General features: G+C 39.6%; 1 protein-coding gene across 1 annotated transcript; it reads left to right on the forward strand.

Annotated features, from left to right (window-relative positions):
- Positions 1-687: 687 nt before the first annotated feature.
- LOC126816620 (peroxiredoxin-6) lies at positions 688-9,349 on the forward strand. The gene is made up of 6 exons (XM_050543321.2): positions 688-848; positions 5,293-5,449; positions 6,142-6,285; positions 7,172-7,245; positions 8,247-8,319; positions 8,674-9,349. Exons 1-6 carry the CDS (start codon positions 763-765, stop codon positions 8,800-8,802), a joined length of 663 nt encoding a protein of 220 aa, XP_050399278.2. The 5' UTR covers positions 688-762; the 3' UTR covers positions 8,803-9,349.
- The last annotated feature ends 1,980 nt before the right edge of the window (positions 9,350-11,329 follow it).

The following is an 11,329-nucleotide window of genomic DNA, read 5'->3' on the forward strand; positions in this document are numbered from 1 at the left end:
TCATTAGCCCAACCAGGAGCAGAACAGTAGGACGTTACGCCCCACTCAACATAACTAAGTCATTTCGGCACTAACATATGGTTCAATTTTATTTCAATAATTCGCTTGCGCAGTGGAAGGAAACCGGAGGACCCGGAGAAAACCCACGAGGTTGGACAGGCGAGCCTACTCCCTGTCACGTAACCGGGGAATCGAAACCACGCCACTTGACTCAATGACAGACCTTATGATACAACGCGCTATCCTCGTGCGGCAGCAGGGTAACTGTCCAGGGTGACCATGCTTTAAGTTTAAGATGGCCCTGGATATCTATACATGGAAGGAATATATATATATGTTATAGTGTTTGGTTTCGTAACAAGTTACTAATTATAAGTCCTACTACTGTGTAATGAAATGTTGTTTGTAGAATTACTTCAATGAAATGGGTTTTAAATTCCCTTGGACAGTACTTAATTCCACATTTACAGGATATTGTACACTGAACCTCGCCCAGCCTTACGTGCTGCATTACTGACAAAGGGAAGTCACACCGGAACATTCATGACCAACACCGACTGCGAACTTGGGACCTCCAGGTTAGGGAGCCAGCGCCTGACTGACTAGGTCCCCGCGCAGCTCCATGCAAAAATATTTCTCCCAGCGCCGTCACTTTAAAAGTTGAGATTTTGCTAAATGGAGTTATCCCCCCTTGCGATATAATCGCCACGACTCTCCAACCAACCGCCCCACATTTATAGCCAGCGCCGTAAAGTCAACAAGATGGTAAATTTGGGTGATGTCTTTCCGAATTTTGACGCAGATACGACGAGTGGGAGAATAAACTTTCACGAATGGTTGGGTAATGAGTAAGTTTAATGTTTGTTTTATTGTTCTGCACGTCAATATTCAACTGTCAATCTTCTCAAAGCTAGATATCAGCCTGCAAGCAGCTTTAGTAGCACAACGATGGCTGTACCGGTATAGCAGACAGTGAACGTGACACCACACACGAAAGGAATTCGAGCCGAGGTCATATTTAGCGGTATATATAGCAAATGGGTGGAAGTGATTGTCTCATCGCCACTCTATTTAGATCACTTTGAGACCAACACACGTCACATTTTAATTTCTATATGGTGTGGAAATTAAGGGGAGGGGAAAATTCTCTCCGGACAGCAGCATTTCGGTCATCCTTTGCCAATTTACACACGGGATCTTTGATTTTCTGTCTTATCCGAACCACTAGTCGCTTTTCTTGTCAGTGTCATGATCAACACGAGGACAGTGAGTGAAAGATATAACATTTTCTGTCGGCCCACACGGGCATCTGCAGATCCCGGAAAGTTTTGTTTGTAAGTCCAGTGTCCTTGCCATGGTCCCGCAACCGAGCGTGCCATAAATGTAAGATAGCACATTGCGGCATGTTAACTACACATAGGGAACGTGACTGTATAGATACGTGGAATGTATATGTACAAACGTATAGATGTGTACTATCGGAATAGCCTATGGCGTGTCTGATCTGCGTCGAGTTCCATGATAACTGACAACATAAAAATAACATAGTTATACAACAGTAATATTATAATTGATGCGACCTTTCATATAATAATATAGGTAAATGAAATTGTATGTAAATGTACTCAGTGGTTCCTGACTCGGAACAGCATTTAGTCGTTTGATGGGACGACATATAGTGGCCCCGTTTAGACCGTGACGTGCTCTTCATGGTCCATAAAATATAGGGATTTGTACTTTTATATGCTTTGGTCTTAATATGCTCACTTGTCTCTAGAGCTTGTGTTGTACTGTTGTTTTATCGACTATAAATAAACACTACTTGACATAAAATAACCCTTGATGTATTGAACTTTCGGGGCAAAACTCAATATACCCTGTACATTATCATACAAATTGTCCCCAGTTTTAGAATCAGCGCTGCTGTAAAATACTATGAAATGCATGGCTGACTAATACCGGATCAAACAAAAATACATCCATATAAAAAATCAACGACTTAGACAAGTGTGTTCTGTACCATAAATATCTTATCGTATACACTATCACAACAAAAGATCGTATAGAAATGGCTTAACCAGTAGGCCGAACATTTATACAAAGGGCAATAAACAAACCACTGACACTGACATATCATAGGGCTCTATAGTAAGATCGTGCCACGCATAACATAACATGACGAATCCTGCAGATTTCGTCAAGGTCACGAGATATAAAATCTAACCCTAACCCTAATGACAAATAAGTGGAACTTTTATCTGGAATTTAATGGGATTTTTTTTCTCTTTTTGCCACGAACCACGGGGCCGTGGCCTCCACCGGGCTGTGCTCCCATGGATTGTATTCGATTTTAACTTTTATTCTGACGTGTTAGGACACCATCGCTTCGGGATTTTTTCGCCTGTCGATAAACGCATACCGTGAGATAAATGCTATACATGTATCTACAGAGAGTCATTATATCTATCAGTATAGGTCAATGGTTTATGGTAACTGTTAACAAAATACTATAGGTCATGCTTAATATTTTACATTGAATTAGTTTGAATATACCATACGTTTTAAACAAATAAACAAGAAATTCATAAAATTTCTAATAATATTATTTATTTGATGTTTTAATCAGTTCCTTAGTTGTTCATAACAGAATTAGACACGTCCGTTATTTAAGGTCATGTTACGTAAACAAACAAGTAATGTTTTCAAGGTCACACAGAAGTCGTGACAAGGACTACAATCGACAGCCAACCCTTGTAAATTTTTCACCACTTGTATTCTCACAAGCCCATGCAACAGAATTACCATAGGACGTTAAACCCCATTTCATTTCATCGCAACAGAATTACTGCACCACTTGTTCATGTTGTGGGGGTTGGGTGGCCGAATGGTTAGCACGTGCGTGCTGTATCATAAGGTCTGTCATTGAGTCATCTGGCGTGGCTTCGATTCCCCGGTTGTACGTGACAAGGAGTAGGGTCGCCTGTCCAACCTAGTGGGTTTTCACCAGGTCCTTCGGTTTCCTCCCACTGCTAACGTCACCTACATACAAGCGAATTATTGAAATAAAATTAAACCATGTGTTAGTCGGGTGGACGTTAAACCCCATGTGAATGTATATTAAGTGATTTATTCAATTTTTAAGAAAAATTATTGTGGTCTCTAATCAATTATGTTCGGTGAAATGCGGGAACAATTCAATTTGACGACAGTCGTTTACGCCTATGTTTTTCTTTTATTATTTGTGAATCAGCCATTACTAGGTTATGATTTTTTTTTTCATTCCTATTTCACGGCAACATAACAACATCAATATGGATTGAAATGGACCAATATTGAATTCTAATTTGTGTTGTTCATTTCAAATATTATGGAAAACATTGTGCTAGAGGATTAGCTCCTTTAAGTTTGCGAGAAGGCCTGCAATGGGACTCATTTTTAAGGACGTGCATTTCGTACATGCACATTTCTGACCGCCCCATGAGAATTACCGAACCATTTTTCCATGTTGTACCCTAACGATGGGGCCAACAGTATTCTTGAAGGTCTGCAATTTCGAAGTGCATGCGTGTACATGTACATTATGAAGTACCTTGATAAGTTACACGAGGGGAAACTCGAGTGGATGAAAGGTCAGTTTTAATCTGATAAAATATATGAATGTTAGGCTAAAGGTGGAGGTCACCATATTATATAAACAAAGAGATAAGAAAAAGTTTTAATTGCCGTAACGTGTCAAATAATATTTAAAGCAGCCTATCTTATTACTATACATACTAAAACACGATTTGTGAATTTTTATACATTATAAATAATCTGGTTCTGCTTTACCGGCGCCAAAACGAATTAATGAAATAAAGTTATTGTTAGACCTGAAATGACCTAATTTGTGCCGAGTGTCTCTCTCTCTCTCTCTCTCTCTCTCTCTCTCTCTCTCCTTCTCTCAATTCCAATTCATCTCATCTCAGAAAGTTGCTTTTGGTTTTGGTGTTTAACATCCGCTACCACCAAGGGTGATATCGTATATTTTTAATTTATACAACCCAAATCTACAAAACAGGACATCATTATATTATCTGGACATACACTGTTTCCATATTAGGACATCAAGATACATTCCTTGTATATAGACAAGTCTGGTCATAAGTACCGCGTTAGGTGTGGAGGGATGGAGGAAAGATCTTGTCAGGTATCATTCCGACACAGTGAGGGAATGTTCAGTTAGTTCCCACATTCAGCCCACTTGATTAAGTGGGTTGAGAGAAATACATTATTTAGAGATCCTATAGACATGAAATAAAAGGAAATGGGGTTTAACATCCCGCTGTTCTGCTCCTATACTGGGCTAATGAAGACGTGCATACGCCATACAGTGTGCTATATATGAGAGAAATTTTGCCCGGACAGCGGCACTATCGCCTACTCTTATATCGAATTCTAACTGAAAGGGGATCTTTTACGTGCTTTTCAATATATACACGGGACCTCGGGTTTTCGTCTCACCCGAAGGACTAGACAGCTGTCCTTGTCAGGCCCTCCGTTCTGCACCACTGACAAGGGGATCCTATAGACAACAGCTTAATGCATATGTAATGTCATAGCGGTTGTGAACTTTTTTTTGCGATGTAGTCTGCATTATGTAGTCTATATTAAAGTCCGTGCTGCAATCCACATTGAAGTCAAGGAATCTAAGAGGATAGTACCACACATGCCGAGTTGGTCGATGTGACCAGAATATAGCTTCGCATGCCAACTTGAAGTCCGTAACCAGCTTACCAGTGCCACCCATAGTACACGGAGAGAGAGAGAGAAATGAGGTTTAACGTCCACTCGACACAAACAGGTCATTTCGGGACTAACACATGGTTCAATTTTATTTCAATAATTCGCTTGCGCTTAGGGGTCTTTAGCAGTGGTAGGAAACCAGAGGACCCGGAGAGAACCCACGAAGTTGGACAGGTGACCCTACTCCTTGTCACGTACATCCGCGGAATTGAAACCCCGCCAGTTGACGTACCGTATGATACAGCGCGCGCGTGCTAACCATTCCCTAATAGTACACGGAGTTCTTTATATTTGATTTGCTGTCGTGGCAAAGAATATTGCTACACATTTTGAAAGCCCAACGAGCCCCATACCACCACACCATCCAATCTTCGTCCCAAAAGTTATTCTTTATATTATTACTAATACAGATTGCGTTAAACACTTAAACCTACCTTGTAATACGCGTCATTCTTGGGCATGCTATGTATATAAGACTTTATACAGATTGTTTATCTTTATATCTTTTAGCTGGGCCATATTATTCTCTCATCCGGCGGACTACACACCTGTCTGTACAACAGAATTAGGACGAGTTGTTAAACTAGTTCCTGAATTCCAGAAACGCAATGTTAAGTTGATTGCCTTGTCGTGTGATGATGTCAACAGCCATAATGGATGGGCTAAGGTTTGTGCTAATCTTTGAAAGAATCTGATGTGATCAACTGTGGCCATAGTCCGTGAACACGATCAGAATGACTGTACTGTATATACAGTATAGTGGGTCGGGGCGGGAACTGTGTAAGATTCTGTAATTGTATAGCACTAGGTATCTTCAGTAAATGAACATACAAGACAGAATAAAGAGTGTCAGTGAAAACTAAGTACTAACGGATTAATATATTCCTGCCAACGATATGGTGGGTCAGAAAGGGGAACTATTTAAGATGGGACCTGTTTCACAAAATTTTAACCAAGTTATATCCAAATTTTAGTAATTTGATTGCATAATATTCGATTGATTTTAGTGATTAGCCAATCAAAATTGAAGTATCTACTAAAATTTGGGTTTTATCTTAGTTAAGATTTCGAGAAACGGGGCCTTGTAATGTCTTAACTCGTAAGATTAGACATCCGGGCCATTCTGTTACCCAATCCCTCAGTAATATATTATGATAATGTAATGGGGTTTTCCTGTGCCATCTTGGCTAACGAAGACCGTCATACACCATGCACTGTGAGGGAAATTTTGTCCGGACAGCGACGTTTCCGCTTCATGGAAATCTGTCAGGGTGTTTTTGTTTACGTGCACGCCAACGTGTACACGGAACCTCGATTTTTCTATTTTTATACTATTTGTATTTTTCTATGAAACTTTAGGATGTATTAAGATTTGCTGAAGATAAATCGGGTACTCTACCCTACCCTATCATCGCTGATACAGATAGAAGTTTGGCCGTAAAGCTAGGAATGGTTGATCCAGATGAAAGAGATGCCGCTGGAATGCCGCTAACTTGTAGAGCTGTAAGTTTTTGTTGTCATATTTACGTAATACTCGTACTGAAAAATAGGAAGTATTCTTATAATGGGCATCTTGGTCTCCAGCTCAAGTATATCTCAACTGAATGAAATTTATATTTACGTGTTTGCTTTGGTTTCGAACGACATCGGACATTATTTCAAATAGTACTAGTACTATTGGTCGTCTTTTTGGACGAGGAACTATTCACTAAGCGCTACTCTATCGGACAAGGAATATTCCACAAGCAGTACTCATTTTGGACGAAGCACTATTCTCCAAGCGCTACCCATTTTGGACGAGGAACTATTCCTCAAGCGCTACCCTTTTGGACGAGGAACTATTCTCCAGGCGCTACTCATTTTGGACGAGGAACTATTTTCCAGGCGCTACTCATTTTAGACTAGGAACTATTCTCCAGGCGCTATACTCATTGTGGACGAGGAACTATTCCCCAAGCGCTACTCATTTTGGACGAGGTACTTATCCCCAAGCGCTACCCGCTCTTCGAAAACAAACCTTCGGCTTCTCAAATTAAGAGTACGGTGCACATGAAACTTGGGATGCTCATCGATTGAATTGACAGACTTTGACAGAAATTCTAAGATGGCCGTGATGACATCATGCTAAGTTCTTGGTCCATAGCATGTTTTTATTACGACAGCCAAAATGTCGATGGTGATGATGATTACTAAATGAAATTGAAATTTATATCGTTGATTCGTATTCTGATAAAGTGACGGTACCCGAAAACAAACCCAGCAGCATTCCACGGTCTAGACCTATTACAAATTTAATACGTAAATACAAAGAAAACTGGAAATTTAACAGTATGCGATTTGACTGTTCTATTTACAATGTTTTTTCAATTTATTAATTTGTGTTATTCAGGTATTTATAATTGGACCAGGTAAAAAGTTAAAACTATCCTTGCTCTACCCAGCTACAACAGGTCGCAATTTCGAGTAAGTATATACCAATATATAACCCAATTTGCACTATCCTAAAATAGGATAATATTTAAGGAAGCATACATGTATTTACCTTTTGGTGTTCGCGGGTTTGTCACATGGTATTTTGTTTGTTTATAATGTGTAACAGGGGCGTGTGGGAGGGGGGGGGGCGGTAAGTGCCGCTGGGTAATATCTGACCCACGGTATATGTTTGACACTGGTTAAGCATTATGATTATAATGTTGATTTTTTGCCATTTGCGAGGAGGCACAAAAACTCAAGGTTGCGCAAAAACTCAAAACCATGACGCAAAGCTCGTTATTGCACCCCCCTCACTTAGCCCCTGATGTGTAGTGCGTTCTCCTGTACGAAACTTTTGCGCACACGCGTCCCTTGAAACAGTCTCGCGACGTGAGGGCGGCGTCAAATCATAAGAGTGAAATTAAAATTAAATTTGTTGAAATGTGAAATTATTCGTGTTAACTTTGGCATACAATGGTAGCTGGTCTCCTCGTTTGGATAAGAAACGTTTTCATGTGTATAAAATATCTCCATTTCTCATATGTCTCAGTACTAGGCCGCATACTGGGGTATTGGTGACTGACAATGGAGGAGTTTTGCCCGGGCATCACCAAACTTCTCTGAAATCCGCGAAAACCTCAATTCGAAAGATTATAATGTATCCGACTCATAAAGAATCATGAAATATTATTATGGCACTAACGAATCTACAAATTAGTGTCCATATTTGTACACCATCTACTTTGAACACTCCGAAGTTTAACTTTAAAGTCAAATGATGTCGTCGCCCGTACAACCTCGTTGGTTTTCACCGGGTCCTCCGATTTCCTCCCACTACTAAAGACCCCGACGCGCAAGCGAATTATTGAAATAAAAATTGATCAGTATATAAGTCCTGAAATTAACTAAATTGTGTTGATGAACGTTACCCCCCCCCCCCCCCCCCCCGTTGTAGAATGTATATTATTGATTGTATAATTTGTATATTACAGTGAGATATTACGTGTTGTCGACTCGTTACAATTAACAGCTACACATAAAGTGGCCACTCCTGTAGATTGGAGGGTAATTATTTATTTATTTATTTATTCTCTTTTATTTATTAAATTAAGATGTTTTTCAAAAGAAATTCCTTCCGTTAGTTGTTCCGTATTTTTTTTTATATATTTTATATTTCTGCAATGTCCTAGTTGTCGGAGTCGTTTTATGGTTGGAATTGGTTCGAATTCGAAGACAAACCGGCGGAAGGGGGGGGGCCTTGTATACGTTCATGTGCACGTAAAAGACCCCTTTGCGGTTGGAATTAAAAAAAAGGTCCGGCAGAGTCCGGTCAGTCTTATATCAGACTGTATGGTGCAGAACAGTGGGACGGTAAACGTTATTTTATTTGATATATTATGTATTTTGTATATTGTGTAGCCTGGTCAGGAATGTATGGTAGTGCCAAGTGTGTCCAAGGAAGATGCTGCTAAACTGTTCCCTAAGGGAGTAAAGACAGTGGAGGTACCATCGGGAAAGAGTTATCTTAGATTCACACCAGCACCTTAAAGATATGATTTTTACCTACATCTGTTAAACTTTTATAATAAATAGTTGATAGTTAATAGCATAATTGTAGTTTTATGGTGAAAGGAGACAGAAACCGTATTATTTTTAATCTTGTTTAGCTTAAAGATTTCTTTTAAAAATAACATTAATACCAGTATTATATGTATACAAGAATGCGCTGGTGTCGGAAAGGCTGACTAGCTTTTACCATTTGTTATTGATCTACAACTCAAGATAGTATTAGAACTCACCGATTATTATTTTGATGTTTTGTTCTTCGTGTGGCGTTCCAGTAGAGCGACCTTTGTATAAATGTTTAGCCGTTGTGCGTTTTGAAATTAAAGAATTGTGGACCATTAAAGTTTGTTTTTTTAGTCTATTGTTAATTTCTGAATATTATCATCTGTCCACCTCTATACAGGGAAAAACTTGTATAATATGATCACGTATCCATCGAGGAGATGAGTCAAATAGGATTCATGAATTACATCTGTTGCTTTTTTTGTTATTATGCTGGTTAGATTAAAATATATATTATTTTCTATAACTCTCGTTGCGTTATTTTTAGTATCAGTGGAACGGCAGCTAGTTGTTCGGGTGGTACGAAAAACCGATGTCTTAACATTGGCGGGCAAGTAAAATAACCTTGACAGTTGGTTTTCGATATAAGAATAGGTCCCCCATAGCACACTGCATGGTGTATGCCCGTCTTCATTAGGCTAGTTGGAGCAGTACAGGATGACGTTAAATCCCATTTCATTTCATTGTTTTATTTAGTAATGAAATGAAATGGGGTTTAACGTCATACTGTTCTGCTCCGAACTGGGCTACTCTTATAAAATAACGAATTCCAACTGTCAAGTGATCTTTTACGTGCACGCCAATGTGTACACGGGACCTCGGTTTTTCATTCCATCCGAACGACTAGACAGCTGTCCTTATCAGGTCCTCCGTCCTCCATCACTGACAAGGGGGAACCACGCCGAAAAATCTGGATGAACTTTCTCGTCCAATGCAGGGATCGAACACCCGACCTCAAGGCTAGCGAGCCAGCGTCTTACCCACTTAGCCACCGTGACCCCCTGTTTTATTTAGGGAACTGGTAGTATTTTCATAACGGCTTCCGAATCTTCGGCATGTCACTGCCACTGGATGAACTGTTAACGGGTCGTTATGTTGCTAACGTGTCGTTTGTTAACGGTCCGTTATATTTCTGTTGCTGGAAAGTTAATTTCATTATCCGTTAGCTAACGGACTGATTAAATTTAATCCAACGGAAGACTGTTTGGTTATTTGCTGAATTTAAAATTTGAAATCCAATGCACATTTATAATAATATGTATGTTCAAAAAACTTGATTAAAGACATAAAGATATTTTTAGAATTTCCTTGATTAACTTGATTAAAGATATAAAGATAGATATCTGAAGAATTTCCTACAGAAAACACTGAAATAATTTGACCATAAATCTGTAGGAAAAACTAAATGATTTCCACTACAGAAACTATAGAATACTTTGGGGTCATTATTTCCCACAGGCCCCAAAATTCTGTAGAACACTGAAGAGTTTTATCCTATATAGAAAGTTAACGGAGCTTTGAACAACCGGTAGCAGATCTTTGCAAGGAAGGCGTCTAGTCATTTGGATGGCGTGACAAACCAAGTTCACGTGCAAGTTCATTTGTAATTCGATGAAGACCCCATCGTTGTGGGTTATATCCGGGCGCTCCGGTTTCCTCCCACTGCTAAATACCCGGCATGTCTCCTTGTCAGTGGTGCAGGACTATGGGGGCCTGGCAAGGGACAACGTATAGTGGTTCGGATGGGACGGAAAATTGAAGACCCGTATGCACATTAGCATGCACATGAAATGCCCCATGGCAGCTGGAATTCCATAATAAGAGTAGGCCTTATCGTCACTGTCTGAGCAAAAGTTTCCTCATAGCCCACTACATTAGGCCAGACGGTGCAGAAAGATGGGACTTTCAGTTCGTTTCGTTCCATACCCGATTATCGGGTCTTGGATTCGCTTGTGAAAGATTCAATACATAGCTCCTGGAAACAGTCTAGCCGTTCGGATGGGAAAAAAACCAGACCTCCTATAGTCTACTCTGACAGTTGGGACAATAAGTAGTGTTGACACAGCTAACATTAAGCATAATTAAGAATAATCTTGCAATATCTCTATTCTTTATTTATTTATCAGTCCATCATTTATTATATAAAATCGTGAAAAGTAAGTATTGTATCATTAAAGGACTAGACGTATAGTAGAATACATTTATTAACTCGCTTCGCTCTTTGTCAAAATATTGCGCGAACATGGTCCAAGAAGTTTGCGAGTGAAAAAGGATTGAGAAGTAGGCCTACCTGTTTTATTTGGATTTCGTTTTCGTTGATAAGGCATAAAACTGTAATCATACAAGGTCAATAAACGTTCACATTGCAAAACTGAGTACGCAGGAGCTAATCCAGAGGGGTGGTTTGCGGGTGCATCCCACTCAGTTACTTAAAAAAAAATAATTA

The sequence above is a fragment of the Patella vulgata genome, chromosome 1 (genome assembly GCF_932274485.2).
Source record: "Patella vulgata chromosome 1, xgPatVulg1.2, whole genome shotgun sequence".
Lineage (NCBI taxonomy): Eukaryota > Metazoa > Mollusca > Gastropoda > Patellidae > Patella > Patella vulgata.

Bases quoted from the DNA above. Each gene is read 5' to 3' on its own strand.
- LOC126816620 (XM_050543321.2), top strand. From the start codon at position 763: ATGGTAAATTTGGGTGATGTCTTTCCGAATTTTGACGCAGATACGACG. The intron at 7,246-8,246 runs GTAAGTATATAC...TGTATATTACAG, and splicing joins ACAACAGGTCGCAATTTCGA to TGAGATATTACGTGTTGTCG. The intron at 8,320-8,673 runs GTAATTATTTAT...TATATTGTGTAG, and splicing joins CCACTCCTGTAGATTGGAGG to CCTGGTCAGGAATGTATGGT.